The sequence below is a fragment of the Lissotriton vulgaris genome, chromosome 5, assembly GCF_964263255.1.
Source record: "Lissotriton vulgaris chromosome 5, aLisVul1.2, whole genome shotgun sequence".
Classification (NCBI taxonomy): Eukaryota; Metazoa; Chordata; class Amphibia; order Caudata; family Salamandridae; genus Lissotriton; species Lissotriton vulgaris.
In genome coordinates, this window is record NC_141693.1 from 271,628,031 (window position 1) to 271,645,725 (window position 17,695).

A 17,695-nucleotide genomic window follows, 5' to 3' on the forward strand; every position below is an offset into this window, starting at 1 on the left:
CGCATGTGCAGACATCGCCCACTACACCGCGCACCAACGCGAAGCTACCGGCACTCACCTGAGCGCGATCATGACTCGACAAACTCGAGTCTTTCCACCATTCCTTCCATCCTCCAGGTGCCCTCGCTCAACCAATCAGCCTCAGTATATAAACCGGCAGCGCAGGCCATTACTTACCGGTTCTGCGAAGGAGGCACAACAGGTCCAAAGCCGGCGCTGGCCAAAAATCCTGTGAGTATGCTGAACTACCACCTCTACTATGGGTAAGCGCCACCACTCTTTTCTCCCTACAGGTCTCCTAACCCCAGTGGTCCTACCTTTGTCTTCCACATAGGGTCAACCCCTTGCCACTTCAATAACCTTGAAGAGAAAACAACTTAAAACTAGCGTAAGAAATAGCCCTTACGCCTCATTTTTTCACCTCTCTCACCACTGTTGTAAATATCGTTTTTTTAAACCACTTCACTAACGAAGTTCTAGTGCGATCTTTCACCATAATGGTACCACCAGTACCATTACACTTGAGCCGCTTATAGCCTGCACCCCCCCGCTATTAAGCCGGCTGTCATAACCTATGATCAATATCTCCTAGTGACTCTTTTTCCTCTGTATGTTTTGTCCTTGTCCTTTGTTATATATACAGGTGATCTTGAGAAGGGAATTCCCCCTCTCACAGTTATATACACTTTAGGGCGTGTAGACACATAGCCTGCACTACACACCCACTAGTTTTAATCACACACACCCTTTTATCAGTCCTGAAGAAAGCCAGCATATTGATAAGGCACTGGCTGAAACATGTTGACACTCTAAAGGACGTGGGAGGTCGTAACTCGCCTCTAACGTCCCACAGCCTTATTTTTAACCGCTGACTGAGGCCCAGATAATAAAGCGTCTTTACCCTCCGGGTACTGGGACCCCCGCCAAGCCGTTTTAAACTCACAATCTCATCACCCTTCACCGCACACACAGTGACATACCTGCTCCGCTGTAATCAGGCGTCGTAGCACACCCGGGACACGCTAGGTGTCACTGGGTGGGCCCGATGATGAAGCATGCCACCAACTAGGTTGGTGGGTGAGGGCTTTCTAAAGACACCCAGCAGGTGCCACCACCAATTGACAAAACTAAACTGAGTCACCATGATCTTTATAATATAAATATCATACCAACCCCATTCTTAGCTAGTCTCTTTTTGATTAATTGTCTACTACTGTATAGTCATTAATAAGCAGCCCTTAAATGCTTCAGTACAAAAAATGTGGTACTTGTTGCACTTAGAAACGTCAAGTCGAGCACACAGCTTTATTTGAGTTCATTTAGTAGCTGTAGCAGCTTACAACAAAATAGTCAACACCAATAAATATTTAAAATGAATTGTGAGACTGTTCACGGAGGGCCTTAGGAGTCATACCTCCAAGAATGCCACCAGTTCCTTCATGGAACCTTAATGCTGTCCTCCATCAGCTTTTGGGGCTGCGTTTTGAGCCACTGCACTGATGTACTTTAAAATTTCTTTCATGGAATGTTGCATTTTTCGTTGCAGTCACTGAGTTAGTATGAACAAGCCCTAAGGGTAGAACAACCTTTTATTCAGGTGTACAGAGATCTAGGTTTTTTCAGAACAAACCCTAATTTTTAGCCCAGCGTAGTCTTGTCATTCTATGTTAACCAAACTGTTTAGGTACATATTTGCTTTCCACATCCAGAGATTTTTTTGTGAAAAGAGCAAGATGTCAAAAGGGAACTCATGTGCATTTGTAGTTTTTGCCAATCCCCATTTAGAGTAAACTAACTCCCTAATGCCTTTCAAGGAGGGAAGGGGGTTGTAGGTAGCTGGATCTCTATATAGTACACCAAAATGAGGTACTCTAGGCAGCGTCTCCAGGAACCCCTAATTGGTATACGGAGGCAAAAATGATGACACTAAATGCTCTTTTGTGGTAGTGGGTGAGCAGTTTAGGCTTACCAGAGGGCAGTGCTGATCATTTGTTGTATTCACAGAGGCACTAAATGACACACACTCAAAAGAATAAATCCAAAACCAATTTAGAAAAATAACTCTTATTTTTAGATTAATTTTGATACCAAGATCTTCGTAAGCAATTAAGTACTTTTTAAAATAATGACTTTCACAGTTGAGTAACATGTTCACTTAAATGCATTTTTATGCGCAATGCTTTTCAATGGAAGAAAAAGGCATATAAGGTATACATGTACTTGCAGTAGGTTTCCAGGGGTCCCCTTCAGTACTTAAGGTGAGGAGGGGGTTAAGGTCGAAAGTACTACCAACAGTTGAAGTTTACCTGCCCTGGTAGCCTTACGCGCTACACCAAAGGAGAGGGGGGCACCAAAAAACAGGCTGCAGAGGGGGACTTATGGACAAGTCCGGATGCTCCCACCGGAGAGCTCAGTTCACAAGGTTCTAGGAAGCGAGGCAGCACAGTCTGGTCTTGGGAACCCTGGTTGGCGAGCTTGAGTTCAAAGAGGTTTGGTTAGCTGGGTGGATGCATTGCAGGTACTTGCGGTTGTTGGTCTCGCTGGTTGCAGGTGAAAAATTCAGGTCAGCAGGCCACTCTGGAAGTGGGTCTGTGCAGTGCTGACGTTCCTCAACTGCGGCTCGGTGTTTGAGTCTGTATTGGACTCAAATAGGCTTTGGTTGCTGCAAGGAGTCTGGTACCTCTGGTATTGGTGCTGTGTGGCTCCGGTTGGTCCTGGCGTCTTCTCACTTGGTGGGGAGATAGATCTAACCTTCTGGAGCACGTTGATCTATACCTGGGCGGCTGCTGCGTCAGTACAAACCAGGAGTGGCAGCTCAGTAAGCTGGACTCTGCTGTTTTGGGGCCTACGGACTGCAGGAAAAAAGCTCTTCTACTCCAAATACATTGCTGGCAATTTGCTAAGGGCTGGCAGTCTATGGGGTTTCTCGGTAGAGGCTCTGCTGCAGGACCAGTACATCTCTTCACAATTGTCTAGTGTAGGCAGGCAGGGTTTGGTGACAAAATATCCACAGCAAATCTTCAGTTCTCGTTTTTGCAGCTCTTTTTAGTCGTCTTCCTAATTTAGGGGCATTAACGAACGACCGGTATTAGCAAATGGGCTACTTACCTTTAGGGTGACTACACCTTTTATATGGCCACTTCCTGTGGGTATGTCCCTGACTCAGTGAACCTAATTCCACCCAAAACCAAGATAGTGTAATTCTAGTTTATGTTCACATCAGGTAGCCCACCTTAGGGGTGGAACTGGCCGCCTAGTCAACACGCCTCATGACAAGCTAATGTTTCCCATCTGTCCTGGTGCCAGGTGGGCCCGGTGCAGGGGGTTGCATTTCTCCTGTCTGATGGAAGCCGGGGTTGCATATTAAAGGCGCAGAGACCTTTGAAGCCACCTGACTTGTTATGCTGATTATGTATCCATCCTCCTTGGAGAAGGGTACACCACCTCCGGCCAAAGCAGGCATTGTTTTTGCCCTTAGAGACTGTCACCTACAGGGGGCCGGAAACCAGTCTGTGGTGGCAGGCTGTTCCACACCAGTCAGCCAGTACACTAGAGGGTGGAAGGATTTCAGGGGAGGGGCACCTCTAAGGTGTTCTCTGGGTGCACATATTAATACATCCATCACTGGAATCAGTGTGGGTTTATGAATAAGACATGTTTGATACCATACATCTTTGGTTTCAGCAAAGCCATCATGTAGCTGGGGAAATCAAAATCACCAGTACCCAGTACATATACTCAAGATGGCTTCATTGTTCACTCACAATGTCCAAAAATCGACTTGGACATCACAGGGGCATATCTGCTCATTCAGATATGTCCTCACATATAATATAATGCACCGTGCCTTAGGGCTGTAAGGTCTGTTATAGAGGTGACTTGCAAATATTGCATGCAGTGTCTGCTGACATGGCACACAGGAGGTGTGCCAAGTCATGACTTCATGGGGTCCATTAGGTTGGCACAATACGTGCTGCAGCCCTCAGAGACCCTCTTTAGTACCAGTACCATGCCCTAGGTACTTGGGGTGCTATTTACTAGAGACGCACAGGGGTGCTAAAGGTATTGCCAATTGGGGGAACAATTGTACAGTTTTAAGGCAAGATCTGCCACTGGGGACCTGGATAGCAGGAACCAATTGCACCTCTGTCAAAATTGCATCAATTACTAGGCAAAAAGTGGGAGTGACAGTGTCAAAAAGGAGCATTTTCCTACAGGGGTAAGTAGTGTGTTATGCCACAGCGAAGTACATACTGTACCATGAGCACATTCTCCTCGTAAAAAGGAAGCCGCTAGGGGTAATAATCTACTTGCAGACATTTGTAAAGGTGCAATATAATCTACATCTCATACTCACACAAAGCGTTAGTATGTGGATTTTCCTACCCTTCAGGATGCTCATTTTTGGAAAACTGTTCTTACATTTTTTTTCTCCAAACATAGCCTGCTCGAAAGCCACCATTTAACGAGAAGGGCAGTGCCTTTTAGCCTGTGCTAAGAATGTGATCTACAGGAGCCCATGCGGCAAACGTGCATTGTTACTTATAACATTCGGCTTGTGGTGCTGTAGAGTCACATGCGCCCTCCCATTTCCCCTGTTGCGAGCTTATAGAGAAATGTTGGAACTAATAATTCTCAGCAGGTGTATTATGCACAACACTTAGTCCTGTTTCCACTAGACACACTTTATTACATGCGGAAAAAGCATGTAAGGTGGAGTATTTTTCCTGGTTCATTGTTTCCTGAGCAATCTACATAAAAATTGCCAAAGCAAATTAATTTTGAAATGTAGTTGATATGTTTTAATAGGCCCAAGTTAATAGCAATCGAAAATGTCATGTCTATGGATAAAGGTTCTCCGCCACCATGTCACAAGTGCTACTGCTGCCATGTCCTAAAAACCTAAACCACTCACCCCAAACCCCTTTTCTCCACCCATGTTGAGTTTTGAAATTGCCACTCCTGTAGAAAGTAAGTTAATAGATTAGAATGCACCTGCCTTTTAACTCTGAGGCATACATTTACTTTGTGTACACTGGTGTTTTAGGATGTCGATATATCTGTTGGAGGCAGGTCTTGATGTATATCCATTCAGCTACTGAAGCAAATAGGTTCCTGAAGGTAAAAAGAGGTGCACCGATTGTAAGTGTGATTGAATACTGTCAGATTAAATATTATTTTTGCTGAGGATTCTCAGCTGGCCGAGAAAAATTCTAATTTCAGGACACCAATAATTGATACAGAGCTGCTGATACAGGTATCTTCCCCCTTAATATGTAACATGTTGGCATTTGGACAAAATTTAATTTGGTCAGCAGGAAAGTGGGGCATCGTGTCTATTTGTAGCTGGACTTCTCAAGGCGTTCAGGTGTTAATCAATGCTCTGAATGGCACATATGTGCTGGATTTAGCTGCAGTTTTACGTTAAAGCCATCAGCTTTTTCACAGCAAAGAGAACTATCTAGGAAGGTATTGTAGAGTTGATTTTCTCTTTTATAGAAATTTCATTTAGGCTCCCAGTTTAATTAACATCAAGCAAAATGACTTTGAAGCCAGGTCAATGTCGCATTTGAAATGTCTGCTACAATCGTCTTGTAATATCTGTGTTGGACATAGGTTTCTCCTCGAAAAAAGATCAATACGATCAGTTGTAACCTCCTGTATATGGAAAACCCCACAGCTGTATTTAATGTGGAACTTAGTTCATGGAGTTTGTTGATTGTTCCTTTTTACTAAGAATGAGTATTTGACCTTTAAGAATGTAACGTGTGTGTGGCAAAAGCGATCTTTTGAGAATAGGATATGTGAATTATGCAGAAACCGGGTACAAAATCTGGAACACCTCTTTTCAGAGAATTTAATTTCAGTGCAGTTAAAAAAGCGTGCCAATTTTTTTTTCTCCGGAATGTAAACTGTTATACAATATTTACATTTTTAAAAAGCTTTTTATATCTGTATTAATATGAAATTATTTGATTGTGTATGTCTTTGGACATCCTTGGTGAGCCACATCTTAATAATACATTGAAATTGATTTAATACTCTGGATAATGTAATTACTTTTTCATCCTATTTAAATAGGGAAACACATTTTTTGAAGTGAGAGCTTGGGTGAATGTGACTAACTTCAGGGCTGCAGCATAATGATTGGTTGCATTGTATGTACACCGGAATAATTGAGTTAAAGTTCATATATAAGCTTTCATAAGACTTGTGTTGGATTGACTTAAGGACATTCGATCTAGTGAATTCTTCCTTTCTCGCAACACAAGCTGACAATTGCAGACCAAGCCCCTAAAAAAGTTGAAGCCAAACACAATGAAGGTCATACTTTGTTGGTATTTGTTTCTGGCTGGGATTGCAATGTATGCGCTTTTTGGTAGGGATGGGTGCCCCTTCAGTTAATGCAAATGTAATGTTTAAACCACACCCCAACCATCTCTGCAATAAACAAAACAATGGGAGTAATAGCTATCACTTTGTCTTTTAGTCTGGTGGTCCCACATTTTAGGGCATAAGCTTTTTTTGCAAGGAACATTGATGTTCCTTTGGCCAATGAAGAGACTGAAAGGACAGTGGTAGTCTGGTGTCTGTGCTGGTCACTAATCCCTATTGGAAATTCTTGTAATTTATTCGAAAGAAAAATGCAGGTGGTTTTCAAAGTCTCCAAACTGCCATTTTAACTTATTTCAGCCAGTTATAAAAATGTCACGCTTACGCTGTTGGACAGCAACAGTAAAATGTACCGTTTTTTGTATAAAGTGTTGTTTTCCTCTAACATTTCTTGTTTCCTTCCTCCTTTAATGTCTGTTCATTGCAGGTGCGTCCTCTGACACCGCAGAGTTGCTCCCTCAACCGAGCAGTACTGCCAATTGGACTGTGGGCCTGCCAACTGATAACGGCCATGACAGCGACCAGGTGTTTGAGTTTAATGGGACGCAGGCAGTGAAAGTTCCCCTGGGGGTGGTGACAACAAACCTAAAGGAGCCCTTCGTCATGTCTGTCTGGATGCGACACAGTGCCGGCGGACGCGAGAAAGAGACCATCCTGTGCAACTCGGATAAAACAGGTATGTACATAATTCAAATTTCGAGGTGGCTCAGCAGGTATTTAATCTGAGCCAGAACTTGTCCAACTAGTTGTCCCTCTGTCAGTAGCTTTTGTTATCCATTCTCACTTGCCTTTCACATCAGTATTCGGTCCCAAAAACCGGTCTTTACACAAGTCACTTACCTAATTTTGCATTGATTTGCCAGAATACACAGTCCTGTTCGGTGTATAATAGTTCCTCCAAAGTAAAATGTATGGCTCACAATTATGCAGCTTATTTATAGGTTGAGATATTCTTATTTGGCATGCTTTCTGCATAAACAACAAGATGATCTGAAAAATTTATAACATTCATGGATTATTTTTTTTGCAGTACACGAGCAAATCCTACAACAAGTACGGCAAAGCCAGCAGGTATCCCCTTTATAAATCCACAACAAAAAGCCTTTATGATGTGGCTGCTGTTGCTATCTGCATCATTCGGTAGACTTGCATGCATCATCACATGCATGCACCTACAGGATTAAGCAGGCATTTGTTTTTTTGTTATTGCCCGAACTAACATGGCTGGGGACCACTTAGATAAGTAAGTTAAAAAAAAAAGTCTAAGTGCACAAACGCACTTGTTTAGGGCGGGCAGCAGTTTGCTACCTGGCCCTCTCTCAAACATATTTTCTAAATATGAATGGTGAAGTGAATTAAGAAAAGCAATTGGGAGTTTTGCGGGTAAGAGGGAGAGAGCAACACTGGAAAGATTTACACAAGAGAGACTGCCGCAATTGGCATGGAAGGCTAAGCACACGAGAGAGGCAGCCACACGGAGCGCGGTAGGGAGAATGTGAGGGGAGAAGTACACAGGAGAGGGAGCAGCCACGAGAGAGAGCAAACAGAGAGGATAGTGGTGTTTTTTTTTTTTAGCAAGGTGGGGGTGGGAGATAGCTGGAAAAAGCATCTACACAGATGGAGTGTTAACCAAAAATAAGAAAAAAAAGTAGTTCTCTAAAATTGAGCAGTGATAAGACAGAAGCTAGCCTATCATGGGGATAGTAAAAGAGCTATGCTTCAAAGGAGGAACAAGCCCAAGATGGACAAGGAATGCAATGAGATAAGAAACAAACTTATATAAGTGATAATAAAGTTGACCCATGCTAAGTAATGTGTGGCTTGTAAGACCCCAGAATTTCTTGTTAAGCCTACAATACGTTTCTTGCAACCAGAACTTAGGCCATCGGGAAGGTGTTAGGAAGTTGTCGGTGTAGACCTTCTTCAAGTTAAAGGTTTTATTAAGACTAACGTACACACCTCAGGAACACTTAGACAATAGCTAACTATCTTTCACAGAATTCTAGATTGCCTTCCATCGCACTTTAAGATTCTGGACTACAATTCATAATGCCCTACAAGCACAGTGAAAAGTCTGTGACCTACTGGCTATTTAAAATATGTTACAGAAAACATAACAAATAAAAGGAAAGCTTGATTTTAAAAAGTGCCTGGCATTGTAATGCAGTGTTTCTGTAAAACAAGCAAATATAAAAGTATTGAGAGGATTAAACAGAGTGCGGAATATTAAAGTACATCTCCTAATGTCAACTGCCCCAGGATATAGTGGCGTGGATTAGCAAATTTAGCGGCACAAAAATGGAAATTTAGCGGCACAAATATGGCAATTTTGCAGCATTTTATTTGGCCATTTTTCCTACAACAAACACAGATATCTTCGTTTTTTTAGTTATTTAACAACATGAAGCTATGTATATTTGGTTTATTTACAATGTGGACACTTTGTTTCCCTCGAAAAGCAAAAGACTGCCCGTTAGCAGCCCTGGCAGCCAAACCGCATTACAGGCGTTCCGCGTTGCGTGGGGCAAGGCGGCGCTTTATAGCGCGGTGTCAGCGCCTCCCCAATGCAGCAGCTGTGCCCAATTCAGTGGTGGTGCACCCTGGGACCACGAGTCCCACCAGGGCGATGCAGCGAGCGCAGCAGGTTCCCTCGAAAAGCAAAAGACTAGCCGTCCGCAGCAGAAGGCAGCAAAACAGCTTACAGGCGTATTTATTATGCCATTGTAAATCTACGCATCTACACATATTTAATTACCATGTCAATATAGTGATAGTATTCTTTAGTCAATATTGATGCAGCTAGATAGTAAAAAAACAAACTATACTGAGGTACCACACTTAGTCATATATAATCACCTTGATATAGTGGTAGTAGCTATTCCTAAGTCAATACTGCTGCAGTTCGATACTAAGAAACCCGACATTGTTCTACAACACCAAGACAGACATACACTCTGACTAGGCTAGTCAGTGAGTACACGTCTGTCTTGGTGCTAGTCTAGGGTACGTCGCTGAGAAGACTCCAATGTTCGGCCCGACCCCCACCCCCACCCCCACCTCCCACCTGCTCGTCGGGCACTCAGCAGTCCGAGCTCTGAAGTGTCAAGGATGGTTCATAAAGCTAAACAAGCATTTACAATGCAATGGTCTTGCCTTTGCCAAAGTTACAGCTATTTTGACAAATTTTTTATTTATGTGTTGGTTTTGAAAACCGATAAATAAATGGCATTGTCATTTACAATGTCAATAGCTTAATCTCTTGCCAATGCGAGACCTATTGCATTTGCACACACACACATCCATCCACCCACACCCACCCACACACACCCACACACACACACCCACCCACCCACACACACCCACCCACCCACACCCACCCACACCCACCCACCCACACCCACCCACACCCACCCACACCCACCCACACACACACACACCCACCCACACACACCCACCCACACACACAAAGCCACACACACACACAAAGCCACACACACACACAAAGCCACACACACACACAAAGCCACACACACACAAAGCCACACACACACAAAGCCACACACACACAAAGCCACACACACACAAAGCCACACACACACAAAGCCACACACACACAAATCCACACACACAAATCCACACACAAAGCCACACACACACAAATCCACACACACACAGAGCCACACACACACGCAGAACCCCCACCACACACACACACAGAACCCCCCCACACACAGAACCCCCCCCCCACACACAGAACCCCCCCCCACACACAGAACCCCCCCCACACACAGAACCCCCCCCACACACAGAACCCCCCCCACACACAGAACCCCCCCCACACACAGAGCCCCCCCCACACAGAGCCCCCCCCACACAGAGCCCCCCCCACACAGAGCCCCCCCACACAGAGCCCCCCCACACAGGGCCCCCCCACACAGAGCCCCCCCCCACACAGAGCCCCCCCACACAGAGCCCCCCCCCACACAGAGCCCCCCCCACACAGAGCCCCCCCCACACAGAGCCCCCCCACACACAGAGCCCCCCACACACAGAGCCCCCCACACACAGAGCCCCCCACACACAGAGCCCCCCACACACAGAGCCCCCCACACACAGAGCCCCCCACACACAGAGCCCCCCACACACAGCCCCCCACACACAGCCCCCCCACACACAGCCCCCCCACACACAGCCCCCCCACACACAGCCGCCCCACACACAGCCCCCCACACACACAGCCCCCCCACACACAGCCCCCCCCACACACACAGAGCCCCCCCCACACACACAGAGCCCCCCCCACACACACAGAGCCCCCCCCCACACACACAGAGCCCCCCCCCCCACACACACAGAGCCCCCCCACACACACACAGAGCCCCCCCACACACACACAGAGCCCCCCCACACACACAGAGCCCCCCCACACACACAGAGCCCCCCCACACACACACAGAGCCCCCCCCACACACACACAGAGCCCCCCCCACACACACAGAGCCCCCCCACACACACACAGAGCCCCCCACACACACACAGAGCCCCCCACACACACACAGAGCCCCCCACACACACACAGAGCCCCCCCCACACACAGAGCCCCCCCCACACACAGAGCCCCCCCCACACACAGAGCCCCCCCCACACACAGAGCCCCCCCCACACACACAGAGCCCCCCCACACACACACAGAGCCCCCCCACACACACACAGAGCCCCCCCCCCACACACACAGAGCCCCCCCACACACACACAGAGCCCCCCCACACACAGAGCCCCCCCACACACAGAGCCCCCCCACACACACAGAGCCCCCCACACACACACAGAGCGCCCCCCACACACAGAGAGCGCCCCCACACACAGAGCGCCCCCCACACACACAGAGCCCCCCACACACACACACAGAGCCCCCCACACACACACACAGAGCCCCCCTCACACACAGACCCCCCCCCACACACAGACCCCCCCCCACACACACACAGAGCTCCCCCCCACACACACAGAGCCCCCTCACACACAGAGCCCCCCCCCCCACACAGGGAACAGGGGCCAGAAAAAACGATCAAACACATACAGAGCCCTCTACACACACACCCACACACACACAGCCCCCCCTCCCACGCACACACAGGGAACAACGTTCTTGGTAAATTTGGAGAGCAGGTGGAATCTATGGTTTTAAGGGTAGCTGGTGAATTGGTAGAAAGGTTGTAGCTTATAGGGGGTTACATTATGTTTCCATGTTTTTATGCTACATTTGGTGCGTGGGCAAAAACAAAACTGGAGGAAACCCCAACAAAATAGCTTGATCGTCCAAGTCTATTCATGTCACGTGTTCAAATCCCGGCACACTGACTCCCCTTGTCTCTCTTTTTAGCTTGATAAAATGAGTATCAATCAGTTAAATACCAATTCGACCTATTAATTAAGTAGCAAAATATTCAGGGAAGCAAGCACCGCCAGGGGGCAGTGGAACCAGGGGGCGGGGGGGCAAGCACAGCCAGGGGGCGGGGAAGCGAGCACAGCCATGTTTCCAGTGCTTGGCTGTTCTGAACAAACCATTGGTAACCGGCCTGCCACTCAAACAAAAACAACTTCCAGAATACCTTAAATAGCTAAATGAAACCTCAGAAGTAGAAACATTATGTCCTGACTACAGGAGAGAGGCTGCAATTGTAACTGCGAGGGACAAATACCACTGAACTGGGAAGAAGACGGCATACAACTATAGTGGAGGAATAACAACCTCGTACACTACTGCATACAACTGTGCTTTGGATCCAGGAACACCACAGGCCCAGGTTTGGACGCTACTTAAGAAATGCCACAGCACAGAAAGAATAACATTACCTATTCGTTTTACATCAGTTATTAAAATCAAGAAGTCCACATTGTTTTCAATATCGGCATCCTTTTCGGGGATAGTAGTTTCCACGGTCATGGCTCATCAAATCACGTGCCAAATCGAGAACAGTAATGACACTCCATTATGCCTCGGTACAAAGAGCCTCCCGGTGCCCCCAGCAGACGGCGTCCCCTACCAGGCAGCATGCTCCTCCGCCCCCTTCGTTCACCTGGTGAACCTCTTCATGACTCCCACGGAATGGTGGTGCTCCGGGGCCCTCTTGGTGCTGCTAGCCAGCCACAGGTTATGGTTCAGGCGGCAGTCCTTGTCCAGAGGGCTGAAGCTCTCATGTCCCACGGGGCTTCGGCGGCTGGTGACTGCGGCAGGCTCCTGCCTCATTTTCATCACTGTCCCGGTCAAAAAACACAGAAAAACACAAAAGACAGGCAGCTCAAGTCAGGTTAATTGGGGGCATTTGGAAACCTGCGGGCCCGGGGGAGCGACGGAGGAGAGCTGCTGCAGAGGGAGGGCCTGGGGGGGGGGGGAGGCGAGAGCGCGACTAAGGAGGGAAGGGGGGGAGGCGAGCGGAGCAGCTCCTGGAAGCAAAAGGGAAGGCTTGTCCAGAGGGCTGAAGCTCTCATGTCCCGCGGGGCTTCGGCGTCTGGTGACTGCCGCAGGCTCCTGCCTCCTTTTCATCACTGTCCCGGTCAAAAACACAGAAAAGCACAAAAGACAGGCAGCTCAAGTCAATCCAACGAGACCGTTACACCCTGCACACCCGCGCGCACGCTCAGCAGCAGCTAGGCGAGGATCTGATAGGTTTCCCCCAGGTACTCCCCGTCGCCGAAACCCTACAGGGCGAGGAGCAGGGGGATGCGGGAGCAGAGCGCAAGCCGAGACATCTTCACCGCGTGAAGCAGGGAGAGAAGTGAGGAGGCTGGGCGCGAGCAGGGGAGGAGGGGTGGGGGAGAGGGACCGAGGGGAGGGCAATAGAGGGAAGGAACGAGACCGGGAGAAGGGACGAGGATGGAGGAAGAGAAGAGAAAGGATGAGAGAAAGGAGAGGCAGATAGGGCAAAGGGAAGGGAGCAGCGCGGAAATAACCCGCCCGCCCCACCCAGCTCCATGAAAAAAATGGAGGCCGCAAACCTAGTGAGGAAAAAAAATAAATAAGACAACACCCACAATGGCCCACCGCTGCACGACGTAAAAAAAGGGGCGGAGCTTAAAAAATCACAAGAACGCCCACGAATCTGCTCCGAGAATGATTGCCACATCTCTCTTCCAATGGCTAGCCTCCATTTATGGAGCTTGCCATTGGAAGAGAGAGGCGGGTTAAAGCCCCATACTGGAGATCAAAATTTCTCGCCATAAGCGACACTGCTTGCGCAGCGAACGCCAGGCTTCGACCTAAAAAACACACACAAACCGATAAATAAACCTTATGATAAAATAACCCGGGATGTTCACATTTATGCAGTGTACAACTCTGCAGATTTAAAAAACGAGTTGAAATGCACAAACTTATTCGGAAGAAAGCAGCTGCATCAAGCATACACGGAGAAAGAGCATGTCAACAAAAAGATATGGAAATGGTTGTAAATTGATATTTTCCCATAAGAGTTCAATTTCCATAGATTTTTCCATTTTGTAACCTGGATTTTGCTCCCCAAAAAATGTGCTGATGCACTTATTTGTTTTAGAAACATAATTTTCAACAAAGTACAATGTCCCATTCTAGGACCTGTTCACTACCCTGTATAATCAGCAGTGATCGGCAATGCTATTTTCAGCCCATAAGTAAGCAAAATACATAAACGGCAGTGAATTACCATCTTTAGGGTGTTTCATGCAACTTAATATGCAGAATAGATCTTTGCAAGTGGTAACATATGTCATGTGTGGATGGCAAACAAACCACACAAACAGAATGAGGATCTGTTTTGGACATCATCTTCCCACAGGAAGGACACTTGTAGAACAAAGGTGGCATAACTGACTAAAAATCCTCTATGAATTAGTCAGAAAAGATTGAAAAATACCACCAGAAGTCACTACTATCTAATAAAGTAAGAAAAAAACAAATTCTGACTAAAAAACAATCAAATTCAATAGAGCTCAAGTTCCAGGTTCCTCACAGAACAAGCCGGAAAATAGAACTGACCTAACTGCCACCTGTGGGGCATGATGGGAGCAGGGTTCCCCTGGTGGCCTTAAAGGCAAAGTGTTCAGATTCTCTGAGGCCTTAAAGGCGAGGTGACAGTCTGCTTTTATGTACTGGGATGTTATTTCTTTATGCAGCCTACTTAGGCTAATTGCCTTTTATTACATGTTCTTTGATGAAAATAAAAGGTGGTTTGTCTGTGGAATGCATTTAAGGCTCATGCCGTTTTCTTGCATTGGTTTTTATAGATTATTTTCATTCTGCAGAAAGTATGTAATTATGGCTTTATTAGCCTATAGGTTATGATTAGGGCTGCATATTAGTTTATACATGTATATGTGTATAGTTCTTTTAGTACTATGTACTATTTTTATATATTTACACATATATATGTATTTGTCTATATGTTCCGGGTTCCCGCTTATGGGCGGAGATTATTCAGTGCTTAAGACTTTGATGAGTATACCCCTGGAAGAGAACTAGGATTACAGGTAAGTAACTAATCCTTACTGCCCACTTTGTCCTGGTGTTATGTCTGGCATAGTTTGCTTATGCATCCTACTGGTGCATATGCTTTTTAAATTTATTTTATTGTATTTATATTCTAAAAAGCAACGTTCACCCTAATGTGACCTATTGCTTCAGAAGAATAGACTTTTGTCATTGCCCTATACTCTCCCTGATTGTATAGGAAGATAGACGTTCTTCAAACTCTGCAAGAAAGACATAGTCTTCTATATAAAGCTACGCCACAGTTCTTGTGAAAGCTTGTCCCTCCCCATGTTTGAGAATTCAGCAATACTGCTGCAGATGGTGTAGAACCTATTAGCTTCACTGTGGAATAACTGAGATTCACTGTATTGCACCTAATGCTTTAAAAATGCCATCTTCTTTTACATTTTCACATACTGTATAGAAAATTAATATTTGCAGTTTCACCCCACCTAATGCTCCAACCTTTTGATGACTTAGGTGCTTGTGTTTTGACTCTAGTGCACTGTGCATTGTTGTCCGGACCCCAGTCCATGTGTCCCCACCCCTCCTCTAAGTATTTGTACAATTGACTAATACGTGGTTGACTTAGTTAACTTTTCTACCCAGGGCTAGTAAGTTAAATGTCACTAGTGGATTGCAGTACATAATTGTGCACCACTATAGTGACAAAGGTGAACATGTGACTCTAGGCCTGGCCGTTGGCCAGCGTTAAAACTGCCAACTCAGCATGGCAAAATAAACCATTTTGGCAGGTAAGAACCTTTTTAGTATTAATAAGCCACCCTTAGAGAAGGTCTTGTAGCCCACCAGACAGTCCTTATGGGTATTTTGTATTTTGTTGGCTTATGTGCTGCTGCCTGGACCCAGCTAAGCGAGGCTGCACTAAAGACTGGACTGCACCTATGAGACTGTGGCTGTTGTGCCCACTTGTGCCAGGATTGTAGAAGTAACTTCAAGAGCCAGTTTGGTAGCCTTCTGTTATGGTTCAGGGCCTCCAAAAGTTAAGGAAACCTGCACTTCTGGAAAGACCAGCTGCCCAGGAACATCTGGACACCAACGTGCATGCTGGGCGACCAAGTCTTGACCTTCCCATTGTGTCGCTATGTCAGTGGGACCCGTACTCAAAGTGGACTTTGGTCCTCAGAAAGACCAGATTTACTTACCTGTAAGCAACTGCTGACCGTGCTGTAACTGGGAGGCCAGTTGACCAGTAGCAACACTACCTGCACTAGATTCCACTGCTGCATCATGGGAGATTGAGCCATGAGGCCAGAGACGACCCCAGACGCTCATAGATACCAGAGTTGCCCCAAAGAACACTCTATGCATCTCTTCAGCATCCTGCACATTAGGACTCCTTCCTGGCTGGACTCTGGTAAAAATGAAAAGTGCACTGAGGACCCCAAGCCTGCTGGACCCGAAAAGCTACTGTCTCCCTGGACCTTAACGGTTCCTGTGATTGGCTTCCCTCCCATTCTGGCCCATCCAAGTGAAGAGAAGTTAACGTCTAGCCAGTTGGCTAAAATCTGCGAAACCCCTGAAAACTATTTATTACACTTCCTAAAAGTGAGCTGTGGTGATATACTTACCTTTGAAAATTTAATTTATGTCAGAGGTATGTGTAGCTGTACATACTCATACTGTGCATTCTTCTGCCATCTAGTGTTGAGCTTGGACATGTCCAAATCATTTTTCTTCAAATTAAGTTTTTCCAAGTCACGGGACCCAGTCCCTCCACTTATTAGTGGTATTGCACCTGAACATTGACTCCATTTGTAGGTAATTTTTTCTCTGCCATCTGGTTCAGATGTGTCATCGTGATCTCCAGTTGGACGCCATGTGGTATTCTTGCCAGGCCCTCTGATTTGTCCCGTCGTTGATTCTACAAAACAATACTGCTTTTTGCTGGTTTTCAACCACAGTGTTCCATTTCAGTCTGTGTCGGCGACATATTTATTAACTCCCACTTTCCGGGTCGAGTATGTCTTGGTGATGGAAAGGACTCCATTTTGATTCTGTCCTCCTTGCCATGCCAAGTACCCAAGTCAGACCTTCACGAAGTTTGTAAGTTGTTTGTCTCCAGGCCACAGAAAAGTCTCCTGTCTGGCTTGTCTTGAGTTCGGTAACAAAAACACTGACAGCTCGTCGCGTCATGGCACACAGACGAGAATTGGAAGACACTCTGGACATTTTGGAGAGCGTGAGGGGTCTGATTTGGAAGAATCATGTGCTCCGGGCGTCTAAATCGAACTAGCCTTCTCGCCTGAAAGTACCAACTCAAGGCGGATATCTAGGCCGGACATCCTCCGCCTGCACCGAAGCAACAATAGATCGTAGTGTGCACAAATGCTCCCCTTACTCACCATCAAGAGACGTCTGCCTCAAGCTCCCGTGCTCATGAGGCCTCTGGTGCACCACTGCCTTCCGGCCATGGTTGACATCAACATTCCGAGATAGATCCAATGCCTGTTGCACATTGGCGCAAATGCATAGAGCCTCGTCCGCCGCCTCGGCGTAGGATACGAAGGTGCACCATTGAGCGCCCTCTGACTCGAAAGTAGTGGAGCCAAATATTTTGGTGAAGACATCTTGTCCCGAAGCACTCAGAACCGAAGTAGAGTTTGGTGCCAAGACCTGCAGAGATTGAGCTTAGCACCCACTGATTGGCGACCATCCATCCCTTAGAGGCCATCTTCCACTGCTGCCTCCTCTGTGACTTCCGAAGTTTTTGGGCAGACGATCCTTGAGCTGTATCAAGAGCATCTGGACGCTTTGCAACAGAGGATACATATT

The 17,695-nt window shown here is 46.6% G+C and overlaps 1 protein-coding gene across 4 annotated transcripts in view; it reads left to right on the plus strand.

The window, feature by feature from the left end:
- CLSTN1 (calsyntenin 1) overlaps positions 1 to 17,695 on the plus strand; it is a 353,579-nt gene that overhangs the window by 215,988 nt on the left and 119,896 nt on the right. For all 4 annotated transcript variants that reach the window (XM_086921388.1, XM_086921386.1, XM_086921385.1 and 1 more), the window contains one exon: positions 6,821 to 7,069. In XM_086921388.1, coding sequence (XP_086777514.1) covers positions 6,821 to 7,069 — 249 coding nt within the window. The remainder of the gene's footprint in view (positions 1 to 6,820; positions 7,070 to 17,695) is intronic.